Source organism: Pelophylax lessonae (genome assembly GCF_965119305.1).
Source record: "Pelophylax lessonae genome assembly, chromosome: 9".
Taxonomy (NCBI): domain Eukaryota; kingdom Metazoa; phylum Chordata; class Amphibia; order Anura; family Ranidae; genus Pelophylax; species Pelophylax lessonae.
The window spans coordinates 254,693,656-254,712,963 of record NC_138776.1 but is presented as its reverse complement, the minus strand read 5'-3'; the positions used below and the strand labels follow the sequence as shown (position 1 = coordinate 254,712,963).

At 43.9% G+C, this 19,308-nt stretch overlaps 2 protein-coding genes across 2 annotated transcripts in view; one reads left to right on the top strand and one right to left on the bottom strand.

Moving 5' to 3' along the window:
- Positions 1 to 19,308, top strand: part of LOC309564377 (uncharacterized protein) — a 166,714-nt gene that overhangs the window by 136,731 nt on the left and 10,675 nt on the right. The gene's annotated exons all lie outside the window — the stretch shown is intronic.
- LOC309562683 (uncharacterized protein) lies at positions 6,967 to 15,975 on the bottom strand. The gene is made up of 7 exons (XM_082266964.1): positions 15,806 to 15,975; positions 11,064 to 11,205; positions 10,451 to 10,636; positions 10,241 to 10,364; positions 10,027 to 10,124; positions 9,682 to 9,784; positions 6,967 to 8,124 (listed from the first exon to the last, which is right to left on the bottom strand). The coding sequence occupies exons 2-7, from the start codon at positions 11,193 to 11,195 to the stop codon at positions 7,049 to 7,051; spliced, it is 1,719 nt and encodes a 572-aa protein (XP_082123090.1). The 5' UTR covers positions 11,196 to 11,205; positions 15,806 to 15,975; the 3' UTR covers positions 6,967 to 7,048.

The window sequence follows — 19,308 nt, the reverse complement described above, 5'->3', positions numbered from 1 at the left end:
TGGGTTCATCTACTGTTCCTCTGCAGTGACATTCGTTGTTTCTATATTATACTACATTGCTATGATTTTATCTGTTATATCTCTTTGCTAAAGCAGAACTCCAACCATCACTAACACTCTTATCTGCTCCCTTTTGGCAGTCTGTGCTCCAATTCATCCCAAAGGCGTTCTATGGGGTGCAGGCCAATCAAGTTCCTCCACCCCAAACTCACTCATCCATGTCTTTATGGACCTTGCTTTGTGCACTGGTGCGCAGTCATGTTGGAACAGGAAGGGGCCATCCCCAAACTGTTCCCACAAAGGTTGGGAGCATGAAATTGTCCAAAATGTCGTGGTATGCTGACGCCTTAAGAGTTCCCTTCACTGGAATAAGGGGCCAAACCCAACCCCAGAAAAACAACCCCACACAATAATCCCCCCTCCACCAAATGATTTGGACCAGTGCACAAGGCAGGGTCCATAAAGACATGGATGAGCAAGTTTGGGGTGGAGGAACTTGACTGGCCTGCACAGAGTCCTGACCTCAACCCGAAAGAACACTTTTGGGATAAATGAGATCAGAGACTGCGAGCCAGGCCTTCTCCCCCACATCAGTGCCTGACCTCACAGATGCCCTTCTGGAATAATGGTCAAACATTCCCATAGACACACTCCTAAACCTTGAGGACGGCCTTCCCAGAAGAGTTGAAGCTGTTATAGCTGCAAAGGGTGGGCCAACTCAATATTGAACCCTACGGACTACGACTGGGATGCCATTAAAGTTTATGTGCGTGTAAAGGCAGGCGTCCCAATACTTTTGGTAATATAGTGTATACTCATTTAGCCATTTCTGTGGGGCACAGGTACTTTGCCATTACACACAATGCAGTTATCTCAAACAGCGATATCTCCCCCAGGCCTTCAAATGCTTTGAGTAAAATCCTGATCCCAGCTTCTGGGAAGTTTTTTTTCCACTTCAGTTATCAACCACATTAGATCTTTATTGTTGATCCCACCAACTTTTGCAGGGGTGTCTGTCAATTGCATTCATAGCGGACACCTGTTTCAATCTGACTAGAGAAGGATTGCTGGGTTCGTTCGACAAGGATGTGTTCAAACTCGGATTCTGTTTTTTGTTTCCACTTCTTCTCCTTCTCTCCTCCACTTCTCCTCCTTCTCTCCTCCACTTCTCCTCCTTCTCTCCTCCACTTCTCCTCCTTCTCTCCTCCACTTCTCCTCCTTTTCTCCTCCACTTCTCCTCCTCTCCTCCACTTCTCCTCCTCCTTCTCTCCTCCACTTCTCCTTTTCTCCTCCTTCTCTCCTCCACTTCTCCTCCTTTTCTCCTCCACTTCTACTCCTTTTCTCCTCCACTTTTCCTCCTTTTCTCCTCCACTTTTCCTCCTTTTCTCCTCCACTTCTCCTCCTTTTCTCCTCCTTCTCTCCTCCATAGACATTAGATCTTTATTGTTGATCCCACCAACTTCTGCAGGGGTGTCTGTCAAGTGCATTCATGACGGAAACCTGTTTCAATCTGACTAGAGAAGGATTGCTGGACGACGAGGACGTATTCGGATTCTGGCTTTTGTTTCCACTTCTCTCCTCCACTTCTCCTCCTTTTCGCCTCCACTTCTCCTCCTTTTCGCCTCCACTTCTCCTCCTTCTCTCCTCCTCCTTCTCTCCTCCACTTCTTTTCCACTTCTCATTTTCTCCTCCACTTCTCCTCCTTTTCTCCTCCACTTCTCCTCCTTCTCTCCTCCATAGACATTAGATCTTTATTGTCGATCCCACTTCTCCTCCTTTTCTCCTCCACTTCTCCTCCTTCTCTCCTCCTTTTCTCCTCCACTTCTCCTCCTTCTCTTCTCCACTTCTCATCCTTTTCTCCTCCTTCTCTCCTCCACTTCTCCTCCTCTCCTCCACTTCTCCTCCACTTCTCCTCCTTCTCTCCTCCACTTCTCCTCCTTCTCTCCTCCACTTCTCCTCCTTCTCTCCTCCATAGACATTAGATCTTTATTGTTGATCCCACCAACTTCTGCAGGGGTGTCTGTCAAGTGCATTCATGGCGGAAACCTGTTTCAATCTGACTAGAGAAGGATTGCTGGGTTCGTTCGACGAGGACGTGTTCGGATTCTGGCTTTTGTTTCCACTTCTCTCCTCCACTTCTCCTCCTTTTCGCCTCCACTTCTCCTCCTTTTCGCCTCCACTTCTCCTCCTTCTCTCCTCCTCCTTCTCTCTTCCACTTCTTTTCCACTTCTCATTTTCTCCTCCACTTCTCCTCCTTTTCTCCTCCACTTCTCCTCCTTCTCTCCTCCATAGACATTAGATCTTTATTGTCGATCCCACTTCTCCTCCTTTTCTCCTCCACTTCTCCTCCTTCTCTCCTCCTTTTCTCCTCCACTTCTCCTCCTTCTCTCCTCCACTTCTCCTCCTTCTCTCCTCCACTTCCCCTCCTTCTCTCCTCCACTTCTCCTCCTTCTCTCCTCCACTTCTCCTCCTTCTCTCCTCCACTTCTCCTCCTTTTCTCCTCCTTTTCTCCTCCACTTCTCCTCCTTCTCTCCTCCACTTCTCCTAAGCAAGTCTGAACCAGTTAAAATACTTTGTTAACCACTTCTGGACCGGAAGATTTCCCCCCTTAATGACCAGGCCATGCGTTACTTTAACTGACAATTGCGCGGTCGTGCGACGCTGTACCCAAATAAAATTGATGTCCCTTTTTTTCCCCCACAAATAGAGCTTTCTTTTGGTTACATTTGATCACCTGTGCGATTTAAATTTTTTTGCGCTCTAAACAAAAAAATAGCGACAATTCTGGAATCTTTCCGATGAGTTGTGCTCCTTGGGGGCAGTCCCACAGAAAAATAGTGGGGGCGTGTCATCCTGCCTACGCAGAGCAACAAAAAAAATCTGTATTCTGCACAGAACACCAGATTCCAGTCACATGGTACAACGGTGTCATTGTTGGTGCGCAATCCCATTCCATCCACCCCTGCAATTACATCAACAGTAAGACAGAAGCTGTGGACAATCTGCTTGAAACTTGCTCAGATATGCCAGGAGGGAGACAAAAACAACAAAAAACAGGAGAAGGGTGCACTGACCTAGTGCAATACCATTAAACCATTTTATTGGGGAGTAAGAAAGGTATCATACGTTATACTCACAAACACAGGTTGCAAATAGGCATGTAAAAATCTTAATACAAATTAGGTGACCTCTAGGACATGGACACATCCAGTGCTACAGAGGGATATGAATGGCTGACGCGTTTCGAGAGAGGACCTTCTTCATCAGAGCCATCATTGTTGTTTTCCGGTATATGTGGACAACCATGGTCCTGAGAGGGCATCAAGAACTTGGACGCTACCAACACAGTCTTTTCCCTTTAGCACAGCACCGCAGCAAGGGAGAATTACTTGGCCTTTGGAAGACAAAAACAGACGGAGGAGAAAAAAAAAAATGTTTGCACGTGGCAGAGGGAAGCCAAACCCATTAAAGTGGTTGTAAACCTCAACCATGAACAAAACATATCCCTCCATAGCAGGGTTTCTCAACCAGGGTTCTGTGGAACCCTAGGGCAGTGCTTCTCATTTCCGGTCCTCATGGCACACTAACAGGCCAGATTTTAAGTATTACCTAGGGGAGATGCAGACTAGAATACTGCAATCACTGAGCAGCAAATGAAATCCCCTGAGATGATTTTCAGGTTTCTTGCAAACCTGGCCTGTTAGTGTGCCCTGAGGAACAGAGTTGAGAAACACTGCCCTAGGGTTCCTCCTGAAGTTACTGGGGGTTCCTCCTGAGGTTGCTAGGGGTTCCTCCTGAAGTTGCTTGGGATTCCTCCTGAGGTTGCTAGGGGTTCCTCCTGAAGTTGCTTGGGATTCCTCCTGAGGTTGCTAGGGGTTCCTCCTGAAGTTGCTAGGGGTTCCTCCTGAAGTTGCTAGGGGTTCCTCCTGACGTTGCTAGGGGTTCCTCCTGAGGTTGCTAGGGGTTTCTCCTGAGGTTGCTAGGGTTTCCTCCTGAGGTTGCTAGGGGTTCTCCTGAAGTTGCTAGGGGTTCCTCCTGAGGTTGCTAGGGGTTCCTCCTGAGGTTGCTAGGCATTCCTCCTGACATTGCTAAGCATTCCTCCTGAGGTTGCTAGGGGTTCCTTGAGAAATGGGCAATTTCTGCCTCTCAGGTAAGTTTCCCTGACACCATTGTTCCTTTTAGCTATCTGTAAGGGGGGTAATTCTTCCCAATGATGACAAGAGTAAGGAGCATTCTTCCCCCTGACTGTCACACTGATGTGTCATGAGTTGTAGATTTTAAATTTTTAGCAGGGATTCCCCGAGAATAGAAATTTATTTCAAGGGCTCCTCTGTGTTGAAAAGGTTGAGAAAGGCTGATCTGTAGCGTGTACTTGTCTCAGTCCAGAGCACTGAGTGTCATTTCTGTTCCTCTGCTATCAGCGGGAGTCTCTTCTGACAAGTTTTCCCTGAAACCAAGAGAAAAAAGGTGACAGGGAAAGGAGCTCCAGCACACAGCCTGTGATTGGCAGCCTCAGCTCTGTTACTGTGTGCTGGGTGGAGGGGGGGGGGGGGTGGGAAGCCTTCTCTTCAATCAGCTTTCCTCACTGAGCTCTGCAGAGTGTAATTTTTTCTCTCCATCTTCCACAGACCCCTTCCCCTTACAGCTAGAAAACACCCCCTAGGCATACACTTAACCCTTTGATTGCCCCTGATTTAACCCCTTTCCTGCCAGTGTCATTATTACATTAACAGTGCATATTTTTTTAGCACTGATTGTGTAGTCACTGGTCCCCCCTCAAAAGTGTCAGTTAGGGGTCTGATCTGTCCGCCGCAATGTCGCAGTCCCACAAAAAAACGCAGATCGCCGCCATTACTAGTAAAAAAATAAAATAAATAAAATTAAAAATAAATCTTTCCCCTAGTTTGTATTAGGGATCAACCGATTATCAGCAAAGCCGATATATCGAGGGCCGATACGCACTTTCCCCGATATATCGGAATCGGCCCCGGAGGTTACCGATATTTCGGGAAAGTGCTGTACCGGAGTGATGCCTGCAGCTAGAGGCATCGCCCCGGTACCGGCGTCCATAACCGTCTTGTAATGACAACAGATGTGGATGAGAAGCCTCTCGGCTATCATTACAAGGAGCGGGAGGGGACGCCCCCACCCTCCCGCCGCCTTCCGTGGATCGCCCGAGTCTCCCGTCCCACCGGGAGACCCGGGCATCCTTCCTGCACTGCCGCTTAAGACCCGATCAAAGCCGCATTCGGCTCTGATTGGGTCTCCGTGCAAAAACCCCGAAGTGATGTCATGAGTGACATCACTTCCGGGTACTCGGCGCCAAATTCAAAAAAATGACCGCATTCAAAACATCCAAACTTGGCGTTTTGAATGCTTCTAAGTGCAGAGGAGGGGTTTGGGGTTACCCAGATCCCTCCACAAGAGTACCTGTGTAAAAAAATTAAAAAAAAAATTTAAATGTCCGAAAATATCGGCCAATACCGATATGCGATGACCAAAATATCGGTGTCGGCAATTAAAAAAAAAAAACTATCACTACTTTGAAGACGCGATAAATATACGCTTATTGGGATTTTTTTTTTTTTTACCAACAATATGTAGCAGAAAACAAATTGGCCTAAAATGATAAAAAAAAATAAGATTTTTACAATTTTTTTTTTTGGAATGTTATATAGCAGAATGTGAAAAATATATATATATATTTTTTTTTTTCAGAATTGTCGCTCTTCTTTTGTTTTTATAAAAATAAAAAAACCGCAGAGGTGATCAAATACCACCATAAGAAAGCTCTATTTGTGGGGGAAAAAAAAGGACATCAATTTTATTTGGGTACAGCGCCGCACGACCGCGCAATTGTCAGTTAAATTAACGCAGTACTGAATCGCAAAAAAAAATGGCCTGGTAATTAAGGGGGAAAATCCAGAAGTGGTTAAATAGGGGGATTTGTTTCATCTTTGTGTATCACCCAAGGATAGTCACTTGGGTATATGTAAGGGTTTACAACCACTTGCCAGTGCTTTGTCCATGCAAGGCAAAGCAACACGTTAAGACCCCATTCACACTACCGCGACTTGGACCGCGACTTGTCAGCCTGACAAGTTGCGGTCCTCACGCTCCCACTGTGTAGTACAGGAGCCGTTCTAATAGGAGCGACATAAGTCGCTCCAACTTAGAAAAAGGGTCCTGTACTACTTCGGGGCGACCTGGAGGCGACTTGCATTGACTTCCATTATGTGAAGTCCGTGCAAGTCACGCCGAAGTCGTGCTGCACACGACTTCACAGGTCGCCCCCGAAGTCGTGCACAAGTCGTGCCGCGGTAGTGTGAATGGAGCCTCAAGGAATTGCCCCCTTTTTGCCTATACTGATGCTTTCCTTCCTCCTCCACCAATCCCCCTGGTACTTTAGAGCAGTGTTTCTCAACCTTTTTCCAGTTGGGGCGCCCTTGAAAAGTATTGTCAGTCTTGAGGCACCCCTGACCAAGGCTTGAGTCACATTACTGTGTGTCGCGGAACACACGCAAAATCGCGCTTGTTCCTGGCAGACAAATGCTCTGCTCTTTTGGGATGCCATAAATTCTTGGCACTGTAGGGGGAAGCAGAGAGCACAGCACACTTCCCCCCCCCCCCCCCTTTACTTTCACTTTTGAGGCTGACGGAGCTCTCTATCAGTGCTGATGTACACTTTGGCAGGGGATTGGGAGATTGGGCTCATCTGATAGCCCTTCTCTCCCATGATCCTGTGGCACACCTTAGGACCTCTGGCGGCACACCAGTGTGCCGCGGCACACTGGTTGAGAAAGGCTGCTTCAGAGTATAAAGGGAATACGTGACCCTCTGCCCTTCGCCCCTGGGTCCCATTATCCATTATGGGAAGTTGACAACTTATATTTTTCCCAGCTTGGACCTGCAGAGAAGTGGAACACACCTGCTAAACTTCAAATTCATGCATGCCCAAGGGGCAGTTTGAGGCACACTAATATTTTTCACAAAAAAAAAGAAAAAATATTGATAAATTTTACATGTTCAGTTTATCTACAAGGAGCCATCAATGGAGATGTTCTTTGAGGTAAGAATTCAGGAAATTGGAAGTCTTCTGTCCAGCGTGCATCTTCTGGTGCTGGGCGAGATGCGACTTTTGAGCGAAGCCCTTGCCACACTCCGAACACGACACGGGCTTCAGGCCCTTGTGCTTGCGCTCATGGTAGAACAAGGACGAGCGCCACTGAAAAGTCTTCCCACATTCTGCGCATGAGTAGGACTTCTCCCCTGAGTGCATCTTAAGATGTTCCATCAGGCTGGACTTTTGGACAAAGTACTTCCCGCATTCTGAGCAGGAGAAGGGTTTCTCGTTGGTGTGAGTCCTTCGGTGCATGACCAGCGTTGACCTCTTAGCAAAGCGTTCTCCGCATTCAGAGCACGAGTACGGCTCCTTCCCTTTATGAGTCCTCTGGTGCTGCAGGAAGTAGGACTTCTGGGCAAAGCACTTCCCACACTCGGAGCAAAAAAAAGGCACCTCGCCACGGTGCTTCCTCAGATGGTGCTCAAGGGATGGCTTCCACGTGAAGGACTTTCCACACTCCGGACAAGAATAAGGCTTTTCCCCCGTGTGCATTCGCTGGTGCCGAACAAGGTTGGACTTTTTGGCAAAACACTTTCCGCACTCTGGGCACGAGTGGGGCTTTTCCTCCAGGTGCATGACCTGATGCCTCAACAAGGTTGACTTTTTGGCAAATCTTTTTCCGCAGTCAGAACACGAATAGCACTTCTTGCCGGTGCAAGTCTTACGATGGCCAATGAGATTCAACTTCTGAGAAAAAGACTTGCCACAGGTCGGACAAGGATAAGAAGATTCATCCACGTGAGTCCTCTGACAGCCCCCACACTGGGGACATGGAAAGGTTTCACCCTCTCTATTGGCCTCATCTTGGACGTCAAGGTGGGAATGGTCGGGAAAACACCCCCTGTGTTTAGATGGATCCAATGACAGATCTTCCCTTTGATGTCCTGAATGAAGACAAAGGGCAACAGGGTTTTCTTCTGGAGATGTTTCAATGTCATCTTCTATTTCACCATCTGTCGAGATATGGTGGCATTCTGTAATATTCTTATCATTGTGTCCATCTGGGGCAAAGAAGAAACAAAGGAAGATAAATGATTAAACTAATTCTATAGCAGGGGTCTCCAAACTTTCTAAACAAAGGGCCAGTTTACTGTACTTCAGACTTTAGGGGAAGGGGGGGGGGGCAGACAGTGGTCAGTGAGAGTAGAAAAGGTCCCCAGATCAGTAGGAATAAATAATGCTCCATTGTTGGCATCATTGGAAGGAATTGCGCCCCTTCAGTGGTGCCATCGGGAAGAATTGTGCACCTTCATTGGGGTCATTAGGAGGAATTGTGCCTCGTTGTTAGCATTCTTGGGAGGAATAGTGCCCCATTGTCAGTGTCACTGGGAGGAATAGTGTCAAATTGTTGGTGTCAGTAGCAGGAATAGTGCCTCATCATTGGTGTCATTGGGAGGAATAGTGCCCTATTGTTGGTGTCATTGGGAGGAATTGTGCCCCACTGTTGGTGTCATTGGGAGGAATTGTGTCTCATTGTTGGTGTCATTGGGAGGAATTGTGTCTCATTGTTGGTGTCATTGGGAGGAATTGTGCCCCATCATTGGTGTCAGTGGGGGGAATTGTGCCCCATCATTGAGGTCAGTGGGAGGAAATGCGCCCCTTCAGTGGTGCCATCGAGAAGAGTTGGGCAGCTTTATTGGTGTCATTAGGAGGAATTGTGCCTCGATGTTAGCATCCTTGGGAGGAATAGTGCCCCATCGTTGGTGTCAGGGGGAGGAATAGTGCCCCATCGTTGGCGTCAGTGGTAGAAATTGTGCCCCATCGTTGGCGTCAGTGGGATAAATTGTGCCCCATCGTTGGCGTCAGTGGGATAAATTGTGCCCCATCGTTGATGTCAGTGGGAGGAATTGTGCCCCATCATTGGCGTCAGTGGGAGGAATTGTGCCCCATCATTGGCGACAGTGGGAGGAATTGTGCCCCATCGTTGGCGTCAGTGGGAGGAATTGTGCCCCATCGTTGGCGACAGTGGGAGGACTTGTGCCCCATCGTTGGCGTCAGTGGGAGGAATTGAGCCCCATCGTTGGCGTCAGTGGGAGGAATTGAGCCCCATCGTTGGCGTCAGTGGGAGGAATTGAGCCCCATCGTTGGTGTCAGTGGGAGGAATAGTGCCCCATCATTGGTGTCAGTGGGAGGAATAGTGACCCATCATTGGTGTCAGTGGGAGGAATAGTGCCCCATCATTGGTGTTAGTGGGAGGAATAGTGACCCATCATTGGTGTCAGTGGGAGGAATAGTGCCCCATCATTGGTGTTAGTGGGAGGAATAGTGACCCATCATTGGTGTTAGTGGGAGGAATAGTGACCCATCATTGGTGTCAGTGGGAGGAATAGTGCCCCATCATTGGCGTCAGTGGGAGGAATAGTGCCCCATCGTTGGCGTCAGTGGGAAGAATTGTGCGTTCTGGGAATGGCACCATACACTTTAGTAATGCCTATATAGTGTGTTATGAAAAACAATAGACAACAATTTAACTAATGATTACTAAAAATTTATTGACATTACGAAGTGCTTATATGCTAATGTTAGGTTTAGGTTCGCTAGAAAGCAACTTTTTTCACCTGTGCGGATCTCTGGAGGGATTTCCTCCTCCTTCCACGGCTCATCACCACCCACATATGGATCTTCTTCATCTTCAACTTTAATAATAACCAGTTCCTCCTCCTCCTATATAGGACAAAGGACATCTTGATCAGTCCTTTGAGTTCAAACACCACAGGAACCTCTTTTATCCGAGGTGTGTACCATCACATATCTCAAGTTGTTCGTTTCCTGCTCTAAATTTGCCCAAAGTGTAATTGAGTAGGTCCACATCCGATAGTTACTGGGGCAATGCTGTATAAGACATTACAGAGCTTCTCTACAATTAAAAGTGTAGACAGTTTGGCTTTTAGGAAGTCATTTACCTGATGGTCCTCTGAGATGTTCTGATCTTCTTGTGTGGAATCCCGGGAATACAGAGGACGGGGACATCTCTCTGGTGGGTTCCCATTACTGGATCCATCTGTAGGAAACACACACACTGACTGAATACATTGTTTCTATGTGTTTATCAGATGATGGGGGATCTAGGTGGATCCTCCGTACTGCTCTCTCCTTTACAATAAAGTCTCCTCTTACCCGGTGATGTGAGGGGCGGCTGATTCTCCATCATGACGTCCTTGTAGAGATCCTTGTGTCCTTCTATATACTCCCACTCCTCCATGGAGAAATAGACAGTGACATCCTGACACCTTATAGGAACCTGACACACACAATGATACAGTCACCATCCAGACACATCCCTTGTCTGTTACTGGATAATGTCCCAGAATTCCCGACACCGCTCACCTCTCCTGTCAGGAGGTCAATGATCTTCTGGATAACGTCTAGAACTTTCTTGTGGTTTTTCTCAGATGTCAGGGAACGAGGCGGTGGCTCCACAATGGGGCTCTGGCTCTTACACCACCCCCTTGACACACAGGTGTGGCTGCTTGGTGTCATGTGATTACCAGAACTTTTCACAGGTCCATAATCCTATACAATAAAAATAAAAAAGTATCATACAGCAACATGTGACCTCCCAGAATCCTCCCCACCTCTCCGGTCAGCTCTGTGTTTTATTAATAGAGATAAGAGTGATGTCATGTGACCTCCCAGAATCCTCCTCACCTCTCCGGTCAGCTCTTTGTTTTATTAATAGAGATAAGAGTGATGTCATGTGACCTCCCAGAATCCACCTCACCTCTCCGGTCAGGTCTGTGTTTTATTAATAGAGATAAGAGTGATGTCATGTGACCTCCCAGAATCCACCTCACCTCTCCGGTCAGGTCTGTGTTTTATTAATAGAGATAAGAGTGATGTCATGTGACCTCCCAGAATCCTCCTCACCTCTCCGGTCAGGTCTGTGTTTTATTAATAGAGATAAGAGTGATGTCATGTGACCTCCCAGAATCCTCCTCACCTCTCCAGTCAGCAGGTAGATGATCTCCAAGGTGAAGTTTAATATCCGTTCAGTCATGTGACTCCGGTCCTTTTCCATACTCAATGATGAGACCAGGAATGGACTCGGTTCCTCGTGGGAGGGGCTGACCATAACGAGACCTCTGTAGAGATAAAAACGTGAATGTGTGTAGCGCTATACATTAAATAACATCTCATCAGTGCCACAATAATTATTAATGAAACCAGTATGTCATGCCAACAGAATGTCCCATGAGCATCAGTCTTCTAGGTGCTCATAAACTCTTGCAAATGTGATTACTCTTTGATTCCTTCACCTTCAGTGCTCCACCAACACCGATTGGTTGTGCTCTCACCTTATAGATAAGACCCACGTGAAATGCAAGGTCACAAAAAGCATAAGTCCCCTTTAAATGGAATCCTCGATCCTCAGCAAATTGTGCCACTAGTACTCCCCTCCTCCGACTCCCGGCATCAAAATAAAAATCAAACGCTCCATAGTGCCTTACCTTCCTGCCCCCCAATACCGAGCACTTCCACCCCCTTCCTGCCCCCCAATACCGAGCACTTCCACCCCCTTCCTGCCCCCCAATACCGGGCACTTTCACCCCCTTCCTGCCCAGGCCAAGTTTCAGCTTTCAGCACTCTCACACTTTGAACGGTAATTGCCCGGTCATGCAGCACTGTACCCAAATTTTGATTTGTATAATTTATTTCACACAAATAGAGCTTTCTTTTAGTGGTATTTAATCACCTCTGGGGTTTTTTATATTCTGCTAAATAATCAAAAAAAGACCAAAAATTTTGAAAAAAAAAAAAACATTTTTTAGTTTCTGTTTTAAAATTTTGCAAAGAAGTAATTTTTCTCCTTTACTGATAGGCACTTATGAGGCTGCACTGATGGGCACTGATAGGCTGCATTGATCAAGCTGCACTGATGGGCACTGATAGGCTGCACTGATGAAGCTGTACTGATGAAGCTGCACTGATGGACACTAATGAGGCGGCACTGATAGGCACTGATGAGGCTGCACTGATGAAGCTGCACAGTTGGGCACTAATGAGGCTGCACTGATGAAGCTGCACTAAAGAGCACTGCTGATGAAGCTGCACTGATGGGCACTGATGAAACTTCACTGATGGGCACTGATAGGCTGCACTGATGGGCACTAATGAGGATGAACTGATGGGCAACAATAGGCTGCACTGATGGGCACTAATGAGGCTGCACTGATGAAGCTGCACTAAAGAGCACTGCTGATGAAGCTGCACTGATGGGTACTAATGAGGCAGCACTGATGGGCACTGATGAAGCTGCACTGATGGGCACTAATGAGGCTGCAATGATGGGCAATGATAGGCTGCACTCATGAGGCTGCACTTATGAAGCTGCACTGATAGGCACTAATGAGGCTGCACTGATGAAGCTGCACTAAAGAGCACTACTGATGAAGCTGCACTGATGGGCACTAATGAGGCAGCACTGATGGGCACTGATGAAACTTCACTGATAGGCTGCACTGATGGGCACTAAAAAGGTGGCACTGATGAGCACTAATGAGGATGAACTGATGGGCAACAATAGGCTGCACTCATGAGGCTGCACTGATGAAGTTGCACTAAAGAGCACTGCTGATGAAGCTGCACTGATGGGCACTAATGAGGTGGCACTGATAGGCTGCACTGATGAAGCTGCACTGATGGGCACTAATGAGGCTGCAATGATGGGCAACGTTAGGCTGCACTCATGAGGCTGCAATGATGGGCAACGACAGGCTGCACTCATGAGGCTGCATTGATGGGCACTAATGAGGCAGCACTGATTGGCACTTATGAGGCTGCACTGATAGGTACTGCTGATGAAGCTGCACTGATGATCACTTCCCTGATTATCTGTGTACATGTCCCCTGCCACACTTGCTAGTTACCAGCTTTTCTATCCTCACACTGTGACAGCGCGTCAGAAAAGTACTGCCGATAACCGACAAGTCTGTTTATATTGTGATCAGCTGTGACTGGCCCTTTACCGTATGCGTGCCCATGGATGCCCTCCCAGAATAATAGAGCCGTGCTGTAGCCATCTTTTGGCTGTAGTGTGGTTATGAAGTGGTTAATAAACTTTTATTCACACCACTCATAAAATACCACTCACATTTCTCCGTTGCATGACTTCCTCAGGGGGATCATCGAGAGGTTGTGCACAAGTGAAAACAACAATAGTAAAAACAATGCTGGTATTCAGCTCCGGATAGCTGTAAAGAAACCTCACTTCCTAGTTTTGCGTGACAATGTCATCCAATAAGCCCCGCCCCTACGTGTTTCGTCACTGGGACACATGACTTCCTCAGGGAGATGATCGACAATCCTACGAGGAAGGCAGGCACTGGAAAAATTTGATTTGTAATTTATGAGTGGTGGGTAGGGCTGCACGATATTGGGGAAAAAAGTATATTGCGATATTTCATTTTTAACGATATATATCGCGATATTTCTCCAGACAGTCTCCGGAGGAGGGATCAGTTAGCAGAGCTCAGCTTTCTCTCAGGGGATCCACCACACTCGTAGTTCTCCCGCCCGAGCCTTGTGTCGGAGCCAGAGTGTCGGTAGCAGCCTGCCTTTGTCCCGCGGTGCTCCTTGGGCATTGCTCCGGACGTCTCTCCCCCCTCTCCTGCTGCACGTAGCCTCTCCGCCGCCATACAATCCGCAAAGTACTCCAACCCTCCCAGCTCTCCCTCTTAGTCAACAGCCGACCATTACTCCGCCCTGCTCCGCCCATTGTCTCTCCATTGAAAAATATTACAGCCTGATCCCGCCCCCGATGCAGCCAGGAGAGACAATGGGCGGAGCAGGGCGGAGTGATGGTCGCTGGATACTAGAGGCAGAGCTGGGAGGGAAGTGTGGGACGGATGCAATCACTGCGAGTCCTCCCCCCCCCCCCCCTGAGTCCGGACTTCTCCCCGCCCTGCCTAATGCCTGAAATATCATGGCTTCGGCGATATGAATATCGCCCGTGCCTGCAGAACGATAGTCGATATCACATCGACTATCGTTCAGCCCTAGTGGTGGGAATAAAATTAATTGGCAATGATTGACAGTGGTTGCATGACTGTAATAAGGACATTAGAGTGTAAGCTCCTCTGTTGCAGAAATGGATGTGGCTGGCTCAGTGTTCTTTGTACAACACTGCGGTATAAGTCAGCGCCATAATCAGGTGTAAGACTGACGACGTACCAGCTGCAGGCATCATCCTGGTATTGTTTTGTTCAGCCGATGGTCCGGTTTCTTAGGTAGCCACCTACTTAGCCACCTAGCTAGCTACTGTATTGCTTTACAAGCTGCAGTAGGGGATGAATATTCTGCAGCTTTCCTGGGTGCTTCCCTGCCGCATTCCGCAGTTTTCCCGGGCTCTCCCATTCCACCGGGAGACCCAAGCGATCAGCCGGCGGTTCCGCCGGCTGACCATAGAGATGATCGGAGACCGTTCATCTCTATGGTATAGGAAACCGGAAGCGATGGACTGGCTCAGTGTTCTCTGTACAGCACCATGGTATATGTCAGTGCCATATACAGTAAATGTATTATATTAATAATAGTGTGTGACTGTGGGGGAGGGGACATTAGAGTGTAAGCTCCTCTGGTACAGAGACTGATGTGACTGTGGGGGAGGGGACATTAGAGTGTAAGCTCCTCTGGTACAGAGACTGATGTGACTGTGGGGGAGGGGACATTAGAGTGTAAGCTCCTCTGGTACAGAGACTGATGTGACTGTGGGGGAGGGGACATTAGAGTGTAAGCTCCTCTGGTACAGAGACTGATGTGACTGTGGGGGAGGGGACATTAGAGTGTAAGCTCCTCTGGTACAGAGACTGATGTGACTGTGGGGGAGGGGACATTAGAGTGTAAGCTCCTCTGGTACAGAGACTGATGTGACTGTGGGGGAGGGGACATTAGAGTGTAAGCTCCTCTGGTACAGAGACTGATGTGACTGTGGGGGAGGGGACATTAGAGTGTAAGCTCCTCTGGTACAGAGACTGATGTGACTGTGGGGGAGGGGACATTAGAGTGTAAGCTCCTCTGGTACAGAGACTGATGTGACTGTGGGGGAGGGGACATTAGAGTGTAAGCTCCTCTGGTACAGAGACTGATGTGACTGTGGGGGAGGGGACATTAGAGTGTAAGCTCCTCTGGTACAGAGACTGATGTGACTGTGGGGGAGGGGACATTAGAGTGTAAGCTCCTCTGGTACAGAGACTGATGTGACTGTGGGGGAGGGGACATTAGAGTGTAAGCTCCTCTGGTACAGAGACTGATGTGACTGTGGGGGGAGGGGACATTAGAGTGTAAGCTCCTCTGGTACAGAGACTGATGTGATTGGCTCAGTGATCTCTGTACAGCACTGCAGTATATGTCAGAGATATATAAATGTATTAATATAATAATAATAGTATTTAACAATGGTGGAACTGAGTGTAAGCTCCTCTGGCACAGAGACTGATGTTCTCTGTACAGCAACATGGTATATGTCAGTGCTATATACAGTAAATGTATTATAATAATAATAGGGTGTGACGATGGTGGGGCATGAGAGTGTAAGCTCCTCTGGTACAGACTGATACTCCCTGTACAGCACTGCGGTATATATCAGAGCTATATATAATGAATTATGAAGGTCCATTATGATAATATGATAATAATGATATGACATAGAAACAACTAATACATGTAACAATAGACATGCAATACCTCTTCACTGCACAGCCAGCTTCCAGCTACCTCCAGCAGCACAGTAAGTAAGTCCCCCCCCAGCAGCACAGTAAGTGGGCACCCATAGGACTCCTGTACTGTGCTGGCCCTGGGGCCACCATTAGAAGTCCATAGTCGCAGTCTCACTCCTCTACTATAATCCTACAGTCACTCTGCATGTTCACACAAGCCTTGCATGAAAACCTTCCAATAGCAGAGCAAGGAGACAGCAGCTACCCAGAGCAGACACTAGAGCATGAAACTCTCTGCACAGGATTGTCTCTGCACAGGAGAACAGACATTTTCTTGTAGTGCAGATTGTTCATTTACAATTCTAGGATTTCATTTTCCTAAGAGAGGAAATACTCCGTGCTGTAAAATATTCGTCATTATTAAAGATTAGTAATTAAAACTAATGTTTAATGTAAAAGAAAAATGTCTTGTGGTGGCCATTTTCTTGTAGATCAGATTATCACTCAAACAGTAGCACTTTATTTTGTTTGTTTGTTTTTTCTATTTATTTATTTATTTATTTTGTTTGTTTTTCTATTTATTTTGTTTGTTTGATTTTTTTATTTATTTATTTATTTTGTTTGTTTGGGTTTTCAATGTATTTATTTATTTTGTTTGTTTGTTTCATTTTTTTTTTCTATTTATTTATTTATTTTGTTTGTTTGTTTCATTTTTGTTTGTTTTTGTTTCCAGCAGCATTTTGTTTTGCTTAATTGGTGTTCAGAATGTTCTAGGGACAATCACAGCACCAACAGATCGGAAGGTGATGGTTAATAAAAGGAAATTACTATATAATTTCTGCAGCAATTTAAAAAAAGCAATGTAGAGTTTTTACTTTAAAAATGAGTTTGCATGGGTGTCACCAAAATCTAAATTCACAATGACTTCAGCATGAGGACATCTCTTGTATGTGGAGGATAATGTGTGCTTTATATTTTTGAGATACGGTATTGCGCTAATTAATAATTATTATAATTTGAGTTTAGGCAAATCTCTTGTATCCCATCTAGAGTTTCATGGCATTTAGAGACTGCAAAAACACTGCACACTGCAACAATAACAACAGATTTAAAAAATAAAATAAAAATTATTATAATAATAATAATAAAAAAGAACAATAAACCTTATGCATAACTGACCTACAGCAGAAAGGCTAATAATATTCAACTATAATTAATAGACTGCCGAGAAACACATTTTATTTTTATTATTTTTGTCATTTGTTTTCAATTATTATAATAACTCCTCTAGTAATAATAATATTATTGTTATTATTATTATTAAAAATATATTCCTACATAGGTAATATGTTGGAGGGAAACTTACATTCCTAATATTTTTTGTTATCAGTATTTGAAACAATTAAAACATAATAACCGTTCTAGTAATAATATGCGGCTAGAAATAATAATAATACGAAGAGGAATTATTATTATTAATAATAATATTAAAATTGTTATTCCATAATTAATAGACTGCAGAGAAACACGCTTTCTTTTTCTTTTTTTTTTTAATTACCTTCTTTAGTAATATAAACTAGAAAATTGTTCTTATTATGTTTCTATATAATTACTATACTGCAGAGAAACTCACATTCATAATAATATTTTTGTTATTATTATTTTAAATATTTATAATACCTTCTCTAGAAATATTGGGCTATAAATAATATTGTTATTATTATTATTATTATTATTATTATTATCATTATTATTATTATTGTATTACTATATAATGAATATTCTACAGAAAAACTCACATTCCTGATATTATTTTTGTTAATATTTTAAATATTTATAACATAATAATGTTTATAATAATAGTATAAAACTACAGTTTTATTATATTTCTATATAATTAATATACTGCAGAGAAACTCACATTCATAATAATATTTGTGTTATTATTATTTTAAATATTTATAATACCTTCTCTAGTAATATAGGGTTTTACATAATATTTTTATTATTATTATATTACTATATAATGAATATTCTACAGAAAAACTGACATTCTTAATATTATTTTTGTTAATATTTTAAATATTTATAACATAATAATGTTTTTAATAATAGTATACAATTACAGTTTTATTATATTTCTATATAATATACTGCAGAGAAACTCACATTCATAATAATATTTTTGGTATTATTATTTTAAATATTTATAATACCTTCTCTAGTAATATAGGGCTATAAATAATAGTGTTATCATTATTATTTGTATTTTTATTATTATTATTTGCATTATTATTATATTACTATATAATGAATATTCTACAGAAAAACTGACATTCTTAATATTTTAATTATTTATAACATAATAATGTTTATAATAATAGTATACAATTACAGTTTTATTACATTTCTATATAATTAATATACTGCAGAGAAACTCACATTTATAATAATATTTTTGGTATTATTATGTTAAATATTTATAATACCTTCTCTAGTAATATAAGGCTATAAATAATATTGCTGTTATTATTATTTTTATTATTGTTATATTACAATATAATGAATATTCTACAGAAAAACTCACATTCTTAATATTATTTTTGTTAAAATTTTAAATATTTATAACATAATAATGTTTATAATAATAGTATAAAACTACAGTTTTATTATATTTCTATATAATATACTGCAGAGAAACTCACATTTATAATAATATTTGTGTTAGTATTATTTTAAATATTTATAATACCTTCTCTAGTAATATAAGGCTAGAAATTTTTGGTATTATCATTATTATTATTATAATACTACATAATAAATATTCTACAGAAAAACTCACATTCTTATTATTATTTTTCCTATTATTTTAAATATTTATAACATAATAATGCTTATAATAATTGTATAAAACTTCAGTATATTCCTACATAATTAATAGGCTGCTAGAAACTATTATCATTATATTTCTATGTACTGCAGAGAATGGCGGCTCAGCTCTCGGACTGCTGAACTCCAACTCCAACTATTATAATATTAGGACTGCTGGCATTTGTAGTTCTTTATTGGCTGCATGCTGCTATTGGGACTGCTGGGACTTGTAGTTCCATATTGGCTTCATGCTGCTAATGGGACTGCTGGGACTTGTAGTTCCATATTGGCTGCATGCTGCTAATGGGACTGCTGGGACTTGTAGTTCCATATTAGCTGTATGCTGCTAATGGAACTGATGGGACTTGTAGTTCCATATTGGTTGCATGCTGCTAATGGGACTGCTGGGACTTGTAGTTCCATATTAGCTGCATACTGCTAATGGGACTGCTGGGACTTGTAGTTCTATATTAGCTGCATGCTGCTTCTGGGACTTGTAGTTCCATGTTGGCTGCATGCTAGAAATGGGACTGCTGGGACTTGTAGTTCTATATTAGCTGCATGCTGCTATTGGGACTGCTGGGACTTGTAGTTCCATTCTGCTATTGGGACTGCTGGCACTTGTAGTTCCATATTGGCTGCATGTTGATATTGGGACTG